We start from the raw sequence: 20,077 nt of genomic DNA, 5'->3' as shown, positions 1-20,077 counted from the left end.
TGTGCAGATTTTCAATATTATTAAAAGTTGGCTATTAGCGGTGCGACGTCTCGCGATTCCGCGTAGTTCGCTATACATATCGCATAGCTCACTCCACGGGATAGATTCCGTTTCTGCCTCCGTCCCTGGATCCATTCTGGATCTAGCATTAGATGGTAGCAGAGCCGACAGCGGTTCTCTGATTGAATTGTGTCAGGCAAAGTTGGCCTGTTATCTGATGTGTTTTCTGTGACCAGTAAGGCACAGGTCCGTGCAACAGCAAAGCGCACACCACAAGCGGTGCAACTCCATCGGGACGCGGATTTCCAGCTTTGGTTTTCGGTACAGTGTCTTCAGCGAAGACCTGTGCTGTTTCCTCAGCTGAGCAAGAGTACAAGAGTTCAGTCGTCAGTGTTCCTCGGTGTAGAGTCTTCAGCGAAGACCTACACTGGTGTCACTGATACTCGGCAAGATTCAGCGAATTCAGCGAGCCTAAGCCGTGAGCCACAAGCGGCGAAGCGCCAAAAGGTGCACGGGACAAGACCAGATCAGACTCCTCCAAACTGGAGTAGAGCGCCACTACTGTTGCTACGGCAGTCAGCCGGCACAGTAACTGACTAAAGCGTGCGGCACAACCGCTACGGAAAAGCGGCAGCGCGGGAACGGAGTGTGGAGAAGAATCGGATCATCTGGATCATTTCCCGCGGAACGGACGGTGAACAGGTAGAAAAGCCGTTATTAATTACGGGATTGGTTAGATGGTAAAATCGTCAATTTTATTGGTCCGTACTGAGCTGAGCATAGAAGTAGGCGGAGTTTTGCACGCGGCACGCATGTCTGGCCGTTGACCGTGACGTCAGGCTGATATAAAATTTAAGTGGCCTAATGTGATTGGTCAGTTATCTGAGCTGTGATTGGCTGAAATCTGAACTGAATTGTTTGAGCTAGTCGACCAATCAGAACGAAGTAAACAACGTAAATGGGGATTTTCCGCTGAACTTGAGTTGTAACGAGAATTTCGACTTGAGACTAGATATTTGAAAGGAAAAGTGACCTTTCGAGTTAAGACAAGGGAAAAGTGACCTTTAACTGAAATTGAGTTGGAAAGTGACCTTTAACTTGAATTGAGCTGGAAAGTGACCCGTTGAACTTGAGTTGTAATGAGAAATAGGAATCGAAATGAGATATTTGAAAGGGAAAGTGACCTTTTGAGTTGAGTTGAACTGAAAGTGACCTTTTAACAGAAATTGAGTTGAAAGTGATTTTGAACTTGAAATTGAGCTGGAAAGTGACCTTTAACTGAAATTGAGCTCGAAAGTGACCTTTAAGTGAAATTGAGTCGGAAAGTGACCTTTAAGTTAAACTGAGCTGGAAAGTGACCTTTTAAGTTGAGTTGAGTCGGAAAGTGACCTTTGAGATCAGAAGTTGACCTTTGACCCCGAAAAGTGACCTTTACCGAAAAATTAAAATTGACTGAATTGACATCTCGAGTGACCTTTAAGATCTGCAAACGATCAACGGTGACCTTTATTGAAGTTGAAATTGCGTTGTAATAGTATAACGATATTAGCAGCAGTAGGATCTCATTCGTAAACGTGTTTTAAACTGTAAAAGCGGATTCGAAGTTTTGTCTGAAAAGTGACCTTTAGGGCAAATCTCTCGAAGTTTTATTGAAAAGTGACCTTTAAACGGAACTTAGTCGAAATTTTTCAACCGAAAAGTGACCTTTAAAAGGGACTTAGAAAAATTTCGAACTGTAAAGTGACCTTTAGGACAACTGAATAAACCATACGATAACGTGTGTGTGAGAACAATTGGCAGGAGCGTCAAAGTTATCCGATCAACATGGACAAAGACAATGTGGAACCGACATCTAACAGCAGCCAGGGAAGCAGGAGCTCCCGCGGATCACAGCAAGGCGCAGTCGATCCGTATAAGAAGGAATACAAGTCGCTCGCGCGTCCAGTCGGACACGATAGACAGACCCGAGCGGCTGTGACCTTTGCAAGAAAGGACAGCAAAGGCAGTGACAGTACATACCAAGTGGCGCTCGGAGCTATACAGAACGAAGAGAGCTCCAGCGGTGACGGAAAGCAAACTCCCGCGTCTGCGGCGGGAGGCAAACCGATGAACCAGAAAAAGGTCACTGGTGAGGATGGAACCACAAAAATGGAAGCGGAGGCAGTTGGGGCATCACAGTTGGATGCTACCATTGTCAGAACAGAAGAGCAGGATAAAAACGCAAACCCGGCTCAAGTGGAAATGGAAAAGACAAAGGTTACCGAAGAGGAATTGGCTGAGCTCGGATTGAGTGACCTTTCGCTGAATGACAAAGCGGCAGACGATGACCTTTGGGCAACTCCAATGGTCTCAGATGAGTCCAATGAATCATATTTCACGGACGATGAAACGACTATGAATATGTCATTCCAATCCGCAATGAGACAAGCTGACCGTGCTGAAGGGATGACACCTTTCAAAGAGATACCGGAGCACCTTATTGAACGGACAACAACAGGAAAGGTCATCAACGTACGACCACCGTCACCTAACAGTCTCACGTCAACTCTGAAGAGACGCGTGAAGGAGTTGGAAGAAGAACTTGAAACCAAGGAAAGCCTGGTGGCGAAGAAGAAACAGGAATATCAAAATCGGATAGGATCTCTGGATGCTCGTATCTATGAACTGGAGCAACAACAAGCTGACTTGGAAAGCACAGCGGACGAATGGAAGATTAAATACGAGCGTCAAAAAGAGCTTGCTGAGGAGTACCTGAAAATGGTAGATGACAGAGAAATGGAAGGTCATCTCGCAGTCAGTGACCTTAACGAGAGCATGTCAGAGGAGTCAGCCGAAAGGTCACGGCACTTGGCGGAATTGAAGGACGAGTGTGACAAATTGCGTCAAAAGGTCACCGAAGCCGAAACTAAACGGGACGAATACGCCGCCAACCTAGCAGAGGCTACACAACGATTGACAAAGTTGGCGACGGAAACGTTTAAGCTCAGGAATGACCTGAAGCTGCGGGAGGAAGATGTCAGCACCCTGCAACACGAGTCGAAAGGTCACCAGAAACGGGCAGACGAAGCTGAAAAGTTACGCAACGACGCAATCAAAGAGATGCGCGAGGCAAGAGACATTACAGCCACTGAAGGGGGACGCCTGAAAGAAGAAATCGAAAAGGTCAACCGGGAGAATGAAAAGGTCATGGTAGACATTGAAAAGGTCACCAAGGAGGGACTTAAATGGCAGAAGGAAGCACGTCGAATGGATACAATGGTTACAGCATTGGAGCGGAAGGATAAAGTGTGGCAGCAACAAGTTGCAGAAAAGAGCCAGGAAGTTACGAGGCTAAATAGCGAACTACTCGAAATGACTACCACAGCACTGGCAAAGGATGATGAGTTGATCGCGATCAAGAATCAGCTGAGAGCAGCCGCTGGACAATATAAGCAACTTGAAAAAGAAACAACCGAGCTGGTCGAGCACATCAAAAAGATGGAACAGGATAACGAAAAGGTCACGCAGCAAGAGACGTTTAAGCTGCACGAACGCCTACGAAAGGTCAACTTGGAAAATTCCGATTTGAAGAGGCAAAGAGAGGAACTTCAGCTGCGAACTAAACGCCTTGAGGACGAGAATAAAGTCCTCCAGATGTCAAACAAACATAAGGATGAACAACTCGTTCAACATGGAGTCAAGGCAGCAACAGTGGAGTCTCCCCCGCCCAGTTACAGTAAAGCACATGAAACGGGCACGGGTAAAAGCTTCCACTTCGAGATGCCACTGCGAACCGGTACGGGCACCGGAAGTGTCAAAACGAAAAGGATAGTGAAAAGGTCAAAGATGACAAAGAGCCACCATCAGGAGGCTATCCGCACATGAGTCACGGCGATCCCTCCCAATTTCCCGCATATTGAAACGAATGTGTATATTGACGAAAGGCTCAGGACAGACCCCCCAGTCGACAAGAACGCCTCGGAAGTCCCGTTACGGAAAGGCGAAACGAAACCAAAATGATGATGAAAATAGCGAAGAAGAGGATGACCTGACAGCAGAATCGACAGCGGCGCAATTAACAAAAGCGCTCAACTCGATGGCTCGGAAAACGACGTTAGTGACCTTTGACGGAAGTCGCGATGCAGTCAATGGCTGGACACAACTGGTCCGAGACACTCAGCGAACTTATCAACTTACGGACGACCAGGTCCTGATCGAAATAGCTAGCGCGGTGAAAGGACCAGCAAAAACTTGGTTCGAAGGCGAGAGGGAAATCGCACTCCAGGAAGAGATGGAGTATACGATAACAGAATGGATGAACAAATTCAAAGACGAATACGGTGACCGTGATGAAGAAGTCCTCGGCTTACGAGAAGCCATGGCAAGGAAATTTGACCTTGGAAAGGAATCTCTTGATCAGTTTTATCAAGCGATCATGAAATACAAGGCGAAAAGGATTATTACTGAGAAGCAAGCAGTCGGCTTCCTTATCGAAGGATGCAGAGCGGACAGTGACCTTTATAAGGCACTGCGCACACAGCAGTGTAGAACGCCAACCGAAATCAAAGATTTCTTCCGACATTGGTCAGCTGGAGAAGAAAAGTACAAAGCACCGAAAGGTCAACGCAACCAGGACTATGTCACAATTCGCACAGGACAAGTTGAGAATGTGCCACAACAAAGGATTGCGGCAGCACCGGTTCAACAGGCGGTTGAATACCGCAGAGAAGCCCCGGTGCAAGAGGTCACAAAGGAGGTGACCTTTATCGATAGCCAGACGGGACAGCCACTTACATACGCAATGGTAGCTGCGATACAGGCGGCGGCTCAAGTGAGACCGGTACCTCAGAATGTGGCTCCACCGGCACCACAGAATGTGGCCCCTATGAATGCAGGATTACCACAACAAGGAGTGGGCAATGGAAATTTCGGTGGAAACGGATATGGTAATGGAAATTGGAATGGAGGTCAAGGGAACTTCCAGAATCAAGGTCAAGGTCAAGGCAACTTCCAGCCAAATAGGGAAACCAGAATAACTTCCAGCAGAATCAGGGTCACGAACGGAATTCAAGTTTCAAATGATTGATGGATGGGTTGCAAACGGTGTACAGATGTGCCAATACTGTATGTATGGCAATCATCAGACCCAGGGATGCAAGTTCGCGAATACGCCGCCGGATCAGAACCCGAACTTGTTCGCTTTCAGAGAGTGGCAACGGCTGCGCAATTCGGGCGGCTGGCGACAGGCGGTGGCAAATGGATATGACCTGATCGCTCAATGGTATCAGGCCAAAGCGAACTTTCAGCAAGGAAACGGAAATTATGGAAACGGAAATGGTGGCCAAGGCGGTGGCAACCGTGGCGGCTTCCGCGGCGGCTTTAGAGGGAGAAACAGAGTCTTTGGCCGCGGAAATTGGAATGGCGGCAACCGAAACAGCGGAAATGGAGGCGGCCAAGGAAACTACCAACAGGGTGGTGGCCAAAATAATGGTGGTGGCCAGAATAACGGAGGCGGACAAAATTATGTCCCGGTAAATAACGGCGGACAAGGAAACGTGCAAGGAAACGTGCAGGGCGCGCAACAAAGTGGTGCGCCGGTTCAGGGAAACGGGCAAGATCAGTAGGCACCGGTGAGCCTACTGATCGCCCCGACCCGAAACCACCGGATAAAAAGGGAATGGAAAGGTCACCACTGCAGAATGGTACTGCAGTGAATGTGACCACTGCGACGGCTATAAGGATGCCGTCAGCGCAAAAAGAAAGTGGACCGGCTATATGGATGCCGCAACCACAGCAAACGGCTATATGGATGCCGCTACAGCAAACTGAAACGGCTAGATGGTTGTCGTCATTGCAAAAGGAAATTGAAACGGCTATAAGGATGCCGTCACAGCAGCAAAAAGAACTGGTTATCGGGAAACCAGTACAAGCGGATAAAAGGTCACCGCAGAACGGTACTGCGAGTGGAAATGTGCAACGAGACCAAAGGTCACCGCAGAATGGTACTGCGAGTGGAAATTGTCGTGACAGTAGCGCGACACTGCGAACAGCGCAGCAAAACGAAAGGTCACCGTATTGCAGCGAAAAGGTGTTAGCTGAACGCCGGGCATTACGCAATGCGAAGATTCAACAGGCGCTCCTGAATCAAAAGAAACCGCAGAACGACACTGCGCAAGAGGAAAATGAGCAACATGCGAAATTCCGGAAATACTTGGCAGAAAACGACAAAGTGAATGAGTCACGTTGTGACTGTTATGAAGGGACAAAGTCAAAGTTCTGGAATTGCTCAGACGACGAAGATGGGAAATTGATAACGCAAAAATGGTTGGAGCAGAATATCACAGCTAACGGAAAAGATGAAAGGTCACCTTCCGTGGGAAAAATCCAAGTGAGAGGTCAAGGAGCGCGTTCGAACGCTAAAGGTCACGGCGACAGCGTCGTGTTAAAAGGTCAAGAAACAGACTTGACACTGCGAACAGCGCAGCAGAAGAATAATAGCGAACCGGCACAGCAGAACTCCGATGACTCACTTGTAGATGCAGTAACGCTGCAACGGAAGGAAATATGGCAAAAAGTAGCCTACAGACCGAATGGGAATCACGGGATGTGGATACCCGTGACACCAAAAGCGAAACAGAAAGCGGGAATGTCTCAAGAAGATTACTGGGACATGCAAGAATTGCGAACGCAACATGAGAGAAAAAGACTGGAAGAATTGGTTACTGGAAAAGAAGTTGAAAGGTCACCGAACCTGGCTCCAGTATTCAACGCGACTGAATACAAGAATGCACAAGCTGACCTGAATAACTCGCGAAATGCACCGCCGAAAGATAAACCGCTGAATTATGGAGAAAAAGTTCCCATACAAAAGTTGACGGGCGGCGGATTTGTCATAAAGCGCAATGAAAGGTCACAGGACTTAGCGCGAAATGAACAGAAAGGAGGGTCAAATGAGATGGCGCAAACACAACAGAGTAGTGCAGTTGAAAGGTCACGGGACTTCTCACAAGCGCTACAAAAGGATGCCAATGACAAGTCACCAGCCCGAACAGACGGGATGTCTTCGCAAATCGACCCGACAAAAACGAACAATGAAGTGTCTGCAAAAGTGATTGAATGGATGACCGAAAAGGGATATGATATGGTAACATATGAAAGGTCACCAAATGAGATGAAAGACAGCGAAGCAGACGACTTGAAGCAAGCTGACCAAATAACAAGTGAAGTCATTGAGAAGCTGCGGGATAAACGAAATGAGAATCGCAAAGACGAACTGATCCATGAGACGATAAATGAAGTGACTAAAGGTCACGCGGATAGCACAAAAGCAAATCCGCAAGTGCAGAATGTTGAAAAGGTCACCAGTGGTAAAATGGCTGCAGAGAAGCAAGCAGAGAAGAAGAAGCCGCAAAAATTCTACGACGTTCGAACTAACGTCCCACACAGGATTGACAAGCTAAGCGAAATACTGAAAGGTCACAGTACTTCAGCAAAGGAGCAAGTGCTTCCCGATATGGATCCGGGACCAGTATCGCTAATCCCTGTGAAATGTAAGATTCATACGTTGAAGATTCAAAATGGAAAATTGCCCAAGAGAATTGAATCGTACACCCATGAAGTGAAAGTGGGAGACATAAAGGTCAACGCAATGTTGGACACCGGCGCTGAGACGTCGCTGATCAGCAAACCGTTTTGCGAAAAGAATGGACTGCACATGCTCCCATTGCCACCAGACAGATTGGTGAAGATAAACGGAATTAGTGGAACGTCAGGATTCCTGGTGACGCACTACTGCGTAGCACCAGTGACCTTAAGAAAAAAGACTAGTGAACACTCCTTCTACGTCCGACCGAAATGTGATGACGTACAGGTGTTACTTGGATTTGACTTCTTAGAAAAGAAATTTGTACTGATGGATAATGAAGGCGAAGAAGAGAAAGAAGATGACCCGAAACCGATCGCAAAAGTCCAAGTCGGAAAGGTCACCGAACTTGTAAAACAGACGGGAAATGCTCAAACGGTTAAAAAAACGCTAATCCCAGTACCAGAGGCACCGGGAAAGGCAAAAGAAACGAAAAAAGAATTGTCACCATTTGAGCAGCTGCAAATGATTCAACAGGAGATTGAAGACACACTAAATCGGATAATGCTGACACGAAAGGGAAGAGAAAAGGTCATCCCAGTACCAGAGGCACCGGGAATGACGAGAGTGCAGCAGAACGAGATTAGCCAACGGACAATCCCAGTACCAGAGGCACCGGAGAAGAAAAGTGAAAGTGGAAATGTCGAAAAAGTGAACGAGAGGAAACAGGAACCGCTTGCGCCAGACACGGATGAGGCGATCATATTTCTCCCGGACGGGAGAAGTATGATCGCAGATGACTGGGAGCAAGGAGCCACAGAAAAAGAATGTGTCGAAAAAGTTATCCCAGTACCAGAGGCACTGGGAACGAAAGATGAAAGGTCACCAATTTTGAACTTGGCGCCAGAGCTGGATCCGAAAAACGTCAGTAAGACCTTTTTCGAACCACGATCTACTACCGAAAATGAAACCGAAGAAAAAGATTTGCAGAGAGTACCAGAGCGTATCCCGAATCTTTTCGAACCTCGATCTGCTACCGAAAATGACGAAAGGTCACCAACACTTGAAGAGATAGCTGCCACACAGAAAAAAGCGACAGCTGCAGCGAAACAATCGCTTGTGCCTGGCATGGAGTGGGCAAAGCCTATCCCAGTACCAGAGGCACTGGGAATAAAGACGGCTAAAGTCGGGAAGGATAAAAAGAGTGAAAGGTTACGGATATTGAAACGAATAGTTGAAGAAGAACAGATGTTCGCGAGCGAAATCCGCAATAAAGCACTTGAGCAGTTGAAAGGTCACCAACTGAATAATGGAACGGAGATTATTGAAATATCCTCCGACGAAGCGATCGTAACGGAAATCGAACGTGAGCAGAAAACCACAACACAGGAGAAGGAGGTCGCCAACCCGCAGACGAATCGAAGGATATTAACTCCAGAAGAACGAATGGGGAGTTGCGGACATGGTTACTATGAGGATCCGTGTAGAGTGCAACCACAATGGGAATGCACCGAATGTTGTCAAGACGCCTCCCAAGATGACCTTTCAGAATGGCCGAGATGTAACGCTGCATTAGCAGATCTTAAAGGTCAAGATCAAAAGAAAACGAAAAGTATCATGAGGACCAACGAAATGTGGAAGCCACACATTGAGCGGTATCATTGGAACAGATATCGGACCTGGTTGTCATGTGTAAAAAACTTTATTACGGGGAGAGGGAAATGGCTAAACCATTGGCAGCAACGTGCGGATAACGGAATCCAAGATCCCTTTGATCCGGTAAAAACGGAACGGAAACTCGAAAGAGAGATAGACGTAATGAATGAAGAAGTACAGCTATGGGAAGAAGCGAGAATAGAACTGTTCTGGGACTTTCGCATAAACCATATGTACAAAGGTCAAGGGAGAACAGTCATATTCCCAACAGGACTTGGTACACCGGTATATGAATCGGTGGTGGTATTCTGTAAAGCACTCAAAGATGATAACTGGCAGATATTCGACAAATACTGGAGGAAATTCGAAACGGAGATTCCAATATTCGACGCAAAGGAGATGCGCGAATTGCAAGTAACCCGGAAAAGAAGGTTACCGGGATTGATGGAGAAGAAAAAGGTGACCTTTGCACCAGATCCAGATGGAGTCGACTACCCAGAACGAGGTGGTGATACGTGGTACATGTACGAAACGATTCCGAGTGATGACTGGGTCACCGAAGAACTCATGGCAAATTGCGTTTTTGTTGGTCCCAAACGGCCTAAAGGTTACGAGACGGTCCAACAGGATGAAATTGATAAAGAGACTATGAAAGAAGCGGAGAAGGAAGAAACAGCTAAAGAGACAGCTGAAGGAGAATCGAACGAGACGGAAGAAAGTTCAAAGTCGGCTTTCGACATCGCACGGATGTTAACAGATAGAGGTGAAATGTGGAAGAAGTTCAAAGAGGAAGTCGAAAGGATATCGAATGAACAACAAGACCCAGTAACTGAGGCAAAAAACGGGGAAAGGTCACTCGATAACGGTGAGGGATGTCCGCCGGTCGGGTTGACCGAAAAACCAGTAATGAGCCCCGAAGAAATTGATGAGTTGGAAAAGTCAAAATCGGAAGAAGAAAGGTCAAACTCTGATCAGACAGAAAGGTCGTCAACAAGAATCCGGGTAGCGAGGAGTCACCCGAGAAACGCCGCACGAAATGGGCGCAAGGCAAAGGAAGCGGACAATCCTCTGCTCAAAAATTCGAAAGTGGAAAAACTTAGCGATTCGCGGGAAAACGAAAGTGACCTTTTATCAGAAGATGAAGGAGTTGATGAGCGCCCACTCGAAAAGGCTGATAAAGGTCAAGCTACTGTACAGGAATATGAGAGTAGTAACTCGGACTCCGAGTGGACGAGTTCAAGTGATAACTCAACGACTTCGGAAGATTCAGGCGTAAGTGACCTTTCAGAACAAGAGGACTTAATGGATCTGGATGAAGATGACGAAGTGGACGAAGAAAAAGAAAAAGAAATTAAAGTCAGAAGATTGAAAGTGGAAAAGGCTAGAATGTCGAAAGATGTGATTAAGGTCTACAGTGACCAAAGAATTAAATTGAAACCGTCAAACTGCACACGGGTAAAGGTCAAGATGGGAAAATATGCACCGGCTCAGAACAAGTTGATGTTTACACCGGTCCCGCAAATTGAAACCGATGTGCAACCGTTGGCAGGAGTGACGGACCACAGAGGAAAATACTTCGAAATCGTCATCGCGAATCACAGTAGCAAATATCAAATCGTGAAGAAAAATCAACTTCTTGGCTACGTGGAGCCGTATGAACATATGGAAAACGTAAAGGTTAACGCTGGGACAGTAAAGAACGTACTCGAAGACCCAGAGGTGGACGATACGACGAAAGCGGAACTGACAAAGATAATTGGAAACTTGAAATTAGGACCCGACCTAACTGAGGAACAAAAGAATGACGTGTATAACGCGTTCTGGGAATTCTGGAAGGTCTTACCCACATCAAAGAAACCATATGGAGATGTGAAAGGGGTCACTCACGTAAACGATACGGGAGATGCGAAACCAGTCAAATGTAACCCGGCCAGAACGAGTTGGACAGGCCGCGAGTTTATAACGAAGCATATTGAAGAAATGTTGGCACAAGATGTAATCGAGCCGTCGGACGCCGAGTGGAGTTTCCCAGTCGTACTGGCAGTAAAGAAAAACGGCGACGGGACAATGGGAACAAGATTTTGTGTCAACTACATTATGCTGAATAAGTTGACGAGGAAGAATAACTACCCGTTACCGAATCCGGACGAGTTGCTTGATGCGTGTGCAGGCAACAAATACTATGGAAAAATGGACTTGCAAAGTGGATTCTGGCAGATCCCAATGGATCCAGCGTCAATCAATAAGACGACCTTTGTAACGCAAGATGGAATGTACCGGTTTAAAAGAATGCCATTTGGAGTCTGCAATAACCCAGCAACATTCCAATTGTGCATGGATAAAGTACTGTCGAAAGCGAAAAGAAAGGGTTGTGTTTTCGGGTACATAGATGACGTTATTTTCGCCGGAAAAACGTGGGCGATTTTCATGCAAAATTTGAGAAACGTCTTAATGAGTTTAGTCGAAGCGGGATTCACGATAAAGCCGACTAAATGCGAATTTGGAATGAGACAAATGGGTTTCTTGGGACATATCCTTAGTGAAGATGGAATCCGAATGGATCCGGAAAAGGTCACCGCAGTCTCAGAATTTAAACGACCTCAAACAGAAAGGCAGCTAAGGTCATTCCTCGAACTGGCGAATTATTATCGCAAGTTCATTATGGGATATGCACAGAAGACTTGTCATTTGTATGAGCTGTTGAGACAAGACAAACAAGTAAAGAAAGACTGGACGAAAGTGCACGAAGACGAATTCAACAGTTTGAAACAACTGTTGTGTGAAGGTCCAGTATTGGCGAAGTTTGACCCCGCAAAACCGACCGTTATTGAATGCGACGCAAGTAAAGAAGGAATTGGAGCAGTGTTGTCACAGGATGGACATCCGATTGCGTACGCGAGTTGTGTTCTACATGGTGCTGAAAGGAATTACGGTGTGACGGAATGGGAATGTCTGGCAGTGGTCTTTGCTGTCAGAAAATTCAAGCCATTTATCGACTATGCGGAATTCACCGTAAGAACGGATCACCAGGCGCTGACCAACTTACTAAGGTCAGAGACGAATAAAGTGGGAATGAACCCGCGTTTGACAAGATGGGCAATGGCACTGCAGGGTCACCAGTTCAAAATTGAATATAAACCAGGAAAGTACTGCGACAATGCGGACGCCTTATCAAGAGCGCCAATTGAAGGTCCAACGTGCCATGAAGAAGAATTCGATGAAATTCCGAATTTTGAAGATTACAAGAAAGAATTCGACACGAAAGAACCAGCAATCGAAATTGGACAGCTGTTCTTACAGATGGTGGAACAGAGAGAAAAACGTTTAAAGGTCACTTCAGCTACGGCGAATGAGTCGGCTGAAAACGAGGCAAAAGTGAACCGGGTAAAAAGCTGGTTGCCCGCTGTTAGCGACCTAAAGGTCACCGGACTTAACGCGGAATTCGAAGATCAAAATGGAAAGGTCACCGGACTTGACGAAACGGTGGAAAGTCGGGATGACCTTTGGGAAAAGGACAAAGTGACACAAGCGCTGAATGAGTGTCCGATCAAGTTGTTGAGATTCCCAAAACAGACAAAAAGAGGTACAAGCCGTTACCGCGGTGCAAGGTCATCAAGGATTGGAACGAACTCAGTACGGCAACAGTCCGTATTGTTAACTTACAAGGCGATGAGGAGGAAGAAGATGACTCGAACTTGCAGTTGCGGAATAAACAGCTAAAGGATCCCCATCTGGCGATGATAATAGATGAATTGGAACATCTACCAGATGCCGAAACGCGATCGAAATTCGAAGTTCATTACCAGTTATGGAATGGCATATTGTACCGAGTAAAGGATAAAAATGGGAGACTTGAAAGGTCATATGTCGTACCGTTGTCAATGCGAAGAGCGATAATCCACGCATTACACGACGAGAAAGCGGCAGGACACTTGGGATTCGAAAAGACATTGACGGCAATCCGACTCCGATATTATTGGGATCGGATGAGTACAGACGTGAAGAATTACATAAGTGCCTGTCAAGGATGTCAATTTCGTAAGACACCGAGGAAATGCCCACCCGGGAAATTGCAAGAGATAAAGGTCGGACATCCGTTCTTCCGGGTCTATGCGGACTTGAAAGGACCATTGCTACCGACGAAGGAACGTGGATATAAGTACATAGCGGTGTTCATCGATCAGTTGACGAAATACGTGATTGCCGTACCAATGAAGACGGCTACAGCCAAAGAATTTGCCAAAGTGTTCGTCAAACATGTGATATTGGTACATGGAGCACCACACATCTTACACACGGATCGTGGACGGCACTTTACAGCCGAAGTTTTGACAAAGGTCACCAATGTGTTCAAGATTAGACACACATTTGGAACGGCATATCACCCAGAAGGTCAAGGCCAAGTCGAAAGACAGATGCAGACGATTGCGGATGGCTTGGCGCAATACTTGAAAGCGGGAAACGAAAGGAAGTTCAACAAGTACCTCCCATACGTCATTTCGGCGATGAACAGAGTTGTACACGCCACAACTGGATATTCAGCATACTATATGCTACACGGCAGAGAAATGACAATGCCGGAAGATGTGGTCACAAAAACGAATATCCCAGACGATTATGGGACTCCAGATGAATGGGTGGAGACCATGAAGAGGAACCTGACCTTTGCAGAAGAAGTGGCGAAATGCAATATCAAAGATGCATACGAGAAGAATGCGGAGATTTACAATAAGAAGAAATCGGAGCCGAACTTCAAAGTGGGCGACCTCGTACTGATACGATTACCAAAGGACACGAAACAAGGGAAGAAAGAAAATCAGTCGGACTTCAAGTCAAAATACGATAAAGTGTGGAAGATTCTGAGTTTCCCGCGAACAAACGAAGCCGAGGTCATTGAGCAGAACCCAAAGAAAGAGGCAGACTTAAAGGTGTTTTCGATCGACCGATTAAAGCTATGGCATCCGCCATTACCGGAAGAGAAAGATTCGCAAAAAGTATCGGAGCGTACCTCGAATTTTTTCGAACCACCTCTGCTACCTGAAGTGGAAAAAGAAACAGTAGAACGAGCAACAGAGCGTACTCAAAAAGACTCGGCAGAATCTTTTTTCGAACCACCCCTGCTACCCGAAACGGAGAAAGCTAACGGAAAAGAAGATAAATTAGAGCGGAGTCCGAAAAATGACTCAGTCACACAACAGAAACCATTTTTCGAACCACGCTCCCTGCTACCGGATACAAGCGGAGATAAACCGAAACAGAAGAGAGGAAGAAAAAGGAAAGAGGACAAGGATTTCGAAACTGCAGTCACAATCAAGTTGAACGCAGAAGCGGGGAATTTGGCAGAAAGGTCACTGGAAAACGATATCGAACCGAGTTCCAAAGTACCAGGGCGTACTTCCAAAAAGGACTTGCAACAATCCTTTTTCGAACCACGCACTGCTACCGATAATGAGGATGACCTCACAAAAAAGCGAAAAGAGGAAATAGAGGCGGTCAAATCAAAAGCTGAACAATTGGGCCGTGATATAGCGAAAGCCATCGATGAGAGAAAGGTTAAACAGAGGAAAAAGAAACTAACTCCTACAGAATTGCTGACCCAGAAAGGTGAAGTTGAAGATGCGGCCGACAAAGAACTCCTTGATCGGATAACTAAAGGACGCAGAGATATTAATCCGAAAAATTAGATTAACGGGAGTTTACGATATTAGGAATGGAAGTAGAAAGGTCACCAAACTGAAAAATGTCAAAAGGTCAAAAGTTCATCGAAACGGACACTAGAAAGGTCATAATGGACGAAAAGTCAACAGGAAGGTCCTCCAGTCGAAAGGTCATCAGACTCGGACTGAATCATACGAGAGAAGCGAAAGGTTATCGAAAGGTCAAGATACTCCGACCGAAATTCAAATGGAACAACGAAAAGGTCACGAAAGTCCGGAATCTTCAGAAATTGTCGACCAGTCGAAAGGTCATCGGACTCTGACTGAAGTACAAAATGAAGTGCAAACGTCGATCGAAGTAAAAGCGGAAGAAGTGAAAGGTCAATTGAAAGGGTAAGAGACTCGGGCAGAAATCCAAATGGAACAGCCAAAAGGTTACGAAAGATCTGGATCAGCAAAAATAAAAGGTCATCAAATGAGATTGTGAAGCCGGATCACCGAAAACCATAAGGTCAAGTGACTAACGAACCAAAGGTCAAGCGCAAATAAACTTAAAGGTCAAATGTCAAGTGAACCAAGTGTCAAGTGAAACGTCAAGTGACAGACCAACTGAAAGGTCACGGGACTTGGTCAGAAAAAGACGAACAGTCTAAAGGTCAAGAGACGTCTGGAACCGTGAAAGAGGAAGCGCAACCTAAAGGTCAAGAGAGTTCCGCGTCTACGGGACAACTGAAAGACCATGAAACTTCGGAAGAAGGGGAGAAAGAAAAGGTCATGCTCCCCATGGAAAAAGCGGCAGCAGATGCGGAAACCGATTCGGCGCGTCAAGTGTTTCAGAAATCCTTGATAGAGGCTACCTGAACGGAGAAACCGAAAGGTCACGAGACCTTGCCGCAAGAAGAGAAGAAGAGAAGAATAATGAGCCGAAATCGGCCCAGTCATCATCCGGATCGTTGGCGAAGTTGAAGATTGTTGAAACAGAGAGCCAGGAAATGGACCCAACGGACTCGGCATTATCCCCCCAGAAACCGGATGCTAGCGGTATACCAGCGAAAAACATACCGGTGTACATACTACCGGGGCACAACAATAAAAATTCGTGGGGGCGGCCATAACTGATGCGGCCATGGATATTATCGTCGGAACAAACGCAGTGACGTTGAATGACCTTTTGAACTGCATGGCTGTCTGACTTTGAAATGTTCAAACTGAATATCGGAAAGGATGGGAAGTAAATCAGAAACTCTGTTGAATGTTTGATTAACGACGGAGCACTTGAACTGGCGTAAACGACAAAACGTGAAAGGTCACCGCGTTAGAATGAAGCAATTGACCTTAATGATTTAACGAAAAAGGTCTCGAAAGGTCATCAGAAGCGAATATCATGGTTAAGTATAAAGGTCACGTAACATGTTAACTTAAACTGCATTCGTGTAATTGTTGTTTTCAGCGTTTATAGCACAGAATCGCAAAGGATAAAGAAATCATGTGGAGCAGCGATTGGGGTTGAAATCAATTCGGTCTATTATGCCGGCCCCAAAGGAGTTGCTACGGCAGTCAGCCGGCTCTCCTCCTTAAGCGACTCAGTGTTACAAATTGGCAGGAGAAACTACGGTAATCAAGCCGGATCTCTTGAACACGAAAGGGGGCCACAAGCGGCGAAAAAGAGAAAGACAACAGGTGGAAATATTAATGGGGTTGAATTTGATTCGGTCCATTAGCCGGCCCCATCAGAGACGCTACGGTGTACTATGCCGGCCACTCTCTCCAAGCGATTCAGTGTCAAAACTTAACGAGAGAAATAACGGTAATCAAGCCGGATCTCTCGTACCGAAGATGGGCCACAAGCGGCGAACAAGAGTAAAAGATTTAATGTGGAAGCGTCATGGGGTAAATTTAATGCGGTAGTTAGCCGGCCCCATCAGAGATGCTACGGTAAACTCTGCCGGCACTCTGGCCGCTCGAGGCATGTTGAAGTTGGATGTGCGACGGAAAGGTCAAATCGAAATCTTTATCAGGGAGGCAAGCAAAGAAGTGCTTGAAGGCCGCAGAAAATTGGCTAAGTTCCTCCATGACCTTTAATCGAAGTTTGAAGCGAAGTTGGATGACCTTTGGGATCATTACCGCCCAAGAGAGTCACCGTATTGGAATTTAAGTCGCATGACCTTTTGGGACCATTAACCCAAAACGAGTCGCACATCTCAACGGATCATCCCAACAAAGGATAACCTTTACCAGGGAGGAAGCGAACTACGCTTGTCTTAAGACGTCCCTCCATGACCTTTATGGATCTCATTTTAAGTCGTACAATTGATACGCACCATATCCCAAAGATTGAAGCAGTATTCCCTAAGTCGTACTTGATACGCACCCGATTCTCAAGCGGATTGTGATGAAAGTCGCACTATGGATGCGCAGAATTGCTCAAGCGAGCGGAATGGGCCAAGGTGCGGAAAACGGTGGACAGGACCTGTGACCTTTACGAGTCAGAAATGGAGGATCCTAGTCTACATTGATTAATTGCTTCTGTTGATCTGTTTAACTGTTGATCTGTTTTGTATTAGAATTGATATGGAATAGTATTTTGATACAGATCTCTTTATTTCACATTGTGCATTTGGAATTGATGTGATAAAATGGAATAAGAGAATTTGATGTTTTTGAGCACGCACAGACACCGGCGACCGCCGTCTTTTCGTGGATTCGGAGTGTGTCCAGCCTCAACGGAGCTCGGCATCCCCCCAGAGGCATGTGAGCGGGGGTTCACTAGCGTTCACGTCCACGACGCTACGCCAGCTGGATTACGTGTCTGTGTTGTGTCTCGCTCTGATTGGCTAGTGGGCGCGGCATAGCACGTGCTGCACAGTGTTACACACTGTTGAATTGGCTCTACGATTTGCGATCGAGCTGCGCCGATCACTTGTTGATTTCTGTTGTGCAGATTTTCAATATTATTAAAAGTTGGCTATTAGCGGTGCGACGTCTCGCGATTCCGCGTAGTTCGCTATACATATCGCATAGCTCACTCCACGGGATAGATTCCGTTTCTGTCTCCGTCCCTGGATCCATTCTGGATCTAGCATTAGAATACAATGGGTTTTCCGGCTTGATTTGCTGCCAACTGATATTCGACAGTATTCGGAAGAAGTCGACCCCTCTATTTAAACCCCGTGCGGTAAATTTGCAATGCACTCGTGCATCAAAACTGAACAACCGTTTTTAAAAACTTTCATAACAGCAGCAACTGTTTCAACGTCACCGCCAGGTTAAATACTTCTGTGGTACATAAATATTTTTGTGGTACATATTTTCGGGTTAGATCGCGTAAAATAATGCGGATTTTAGTCATTTATGCTTTCGCTGTTGCGGTACTTTGCGGTAAGCCCAACGCTATCCCGGAAAAAACGCGATTTTTCTCTTAATTTTTCCTTATCCCAGCGCCGGGTGTTTGTCTGAGTATACTAAAGAGAATTTTGATATCCATAAAAAGTAATTAAACATATAATGATTACAGAAGCCGCTCCCCGTTCCTGTGGACAAACTGTTAATGGAACTCCTGTTTCCTCTTCCTATGCCTATATATGCAACAACATACTCTCCACCACTGTCAACCCAGCATGCCACTACCTCACCCCGGCGGTAAGCGGCGCGTTCTATGGAATCCCCAAAACCTCCACTCCTGGCGCGACGTTCACGTGCAATGGAATCTCCCAGTCCACGGCCAACCCGGCCTGTATTTACCTGACGACACCGACAGGCACCGCTTACGAAGGTTACCTAACCGCTGGACTGCAGTACCTGTGCGGCGGAACAACGACAGTGACCTACAATCCGGCCTGCACCTATAACACCGCGCCGACAAACAACATCCTCACCGGCACTCTGGGGAACGCCCAACCTTATTATGTCTTTGCGTGTAACGGACAAACTACAATTTCGTACGATCCAGCATGCACCTACCCCAATGCAGCCGTCAACTACCTCTTTTCCGGCACTTCTACCCAATCGTCTCCCATGTTTCTGTGTAACGGAGCTATGTCGTCATTACCGAGTCCGTCGTGTCACTACCTGACGCCACCGATGAACAACATTTTCACCGGCACAGTAGCCCAGTGCCATTCGCCATGTAAGGATCAGACATCGTCCGGCAGGATAACCGTAATAAAGCTTGGACTTTTGCAGGCCCTTCGTCAAGCGTGTTAATGTGTATCCCCACTGGAGGCGGTAAGTTTGTACCACCATAGTTTCGAAACAATGGAGATAGCGAAGTGTGTAATTGTCCTTGACCTTTGAGTTTACAAGCTGTCTCGATGATACAACATTTGTTTTCTTCGGTCGTTACAGCCACTGGTACATCTAGCGTCGTTACCGGCATCCCCATCGCAGGTTAATGTGGAGGTAGTGCGTCTGCTTACAAGATACACACAGTTGCGGAGAAACTTCAAAGAAGCCAAAACTTCAAACTTCACCTTCTTGTTTACGAATCAGTCTACCATCCACTGTCTATAGATCCATTTTTGGATGTCCTAATAATCTTTGAATTACAGGTTCACCGTTCACGTCATGTTGACTTACTTTAAAAAATACGTTTGCATAGTTTCACCTACTGTACTGAGATATATAATATATTGTTTCATCTACTGCACATTTTATAAACTTTGGGGAATAAAAAAGAAAAATGAACTTTGCTTATTTTGTTATGACAGTGCTTAAATGTGCAGCAGCCGGAGCATCCGCCGCAATAAAAATTAGTAAAAAGTATGAACCCAATAATACATTATATCTGTACGGACATATCTACATGTGCAGTATATAAACGCGGTAATGCGCAAAAATATCTCAAAGTTGAAGTTTATTACGAAGCTATTTGCGCCTTTCCGTTGTTATACTCATAATATGCATGACAGCAGTACTTATATCGCTTCATTTTCGCAATAAATAAAACGTAGCTAGGTGGGCGGTGTAAATGGCATGGATACACATCTTCCTTAGTAGTTAGTACTACCACGCTCACCGAAGTCCAATACTTTTTAATAGTGTAAATACACACACAGTACATGTATCCTATTTAAATCAGATTTTCTTCGACCAAATGAATATACTTAAATATTTAAACTGGTCTGCGTTAGTCAACGCCAGTTTAGACAGTAGCTGCAGTACACACTATACGCGCGTGTCATGCGGTGTTTCGCAATATGTGGTC

The 20,077-nt window shown here is 46.0% G+C and overlaps 2 protein-coding genes across 2 annotated transcripts; both read left to right on the top strand.

The window, feature by feature from the left end:
• The first annotated feature begins 1,705 nt into the window (after positions 1-1,705).
• Positions 1,706-3,864, top strand: LOC129592754 (golgin subfamily A member 6-like protein 22). The gene has a single exon (XM_055488867.1). The coding sequence runs from the start codon at positions 1,825-1,827 to the stop codon at positions 3,862-3,864; it is 2,040 nt and encodes a 679-aa protein (XP_055344842.1). The 5' UTR covers positions 1,706-1,824.
• Positions 3,865-18,068: 14,204 nt separating this feature from the next.
• On the top strand, positions 18,069-19,554 carry LOC129592746 (uncharacterized). The gene is made up of 4 exons (XM_055488860.1): positions 18,069-18,252; positions 18,389-19,000; positions 19,057-19,098; positions 19,219-19,554. The coding sequence occupies exons 1-4, from the start codon at positions 18,207-18,209 to the stop codon at positions 19,263-19,265; spliced, it is 747 nt and encodes a 248-aa protein (XP_055344835.1). The 5' UTR covers positions 18,069-18,206; the 3' UTR covers positions 19,266-19,554.
• The last annotated feature ends 523 nt before the right edge of the window (positions 19,555-20,077 follow it).

The sequence above is a fragment of the Paramacrobiotus metropolitanus genome, unplaced genomic scaffold (genome assembly GCF_019649055.1).
Source record: "Paramacrobiotus metropolitanus isolate TYO unplaced genomic scaffold, Prichtersi_v1.0 Parri_scaffold0000055, whole genome shotgun sequence".
Taxonomy (NCBI): Eukaryota; Metazoa; Tardigrada; class Eutardigrada; order Parachela; family Macrobiotidae; genus Paramacrobiotus; species Paramacrobiotus metropolitanus.
Note: the sequence above shows the minus strand (reverse complement) of the source record. Positions and strands in the feature narration are given on the sequence as shown.

Bases quoted from the DNA above. Each gene is read 5' to 3' on its own strand.
- LOC129592754 (XM_055488867.1), top strand. From the start codon at position 1,825: ATGGACAAAGACAATGTGGAACCGACATCTAACAGCAGCCAGGGAAGC.
- LOC129592746 (XM_055488860.1), top strand. From the start codon at position 18,207: ATGCGGATTTTAGTCATTTATGCTTTCGCTGTTGCGGTACTTTGCG. The intron at 19,001-19,056 runs GTAAGGATCAGA...GGACTTTTGCAG, and splicing joins AGCCCAGTGCCATTCGCCAT to GCCCTTCGTCAAGCGTGTTA. The intron at 19,099-19,218 runs GTAAGTTTGTAC...CGGTCGTTACAG, and splicing joins GTGTATCCCCACTGGAGGCG to CCACTGGTACATCTAGCGTC.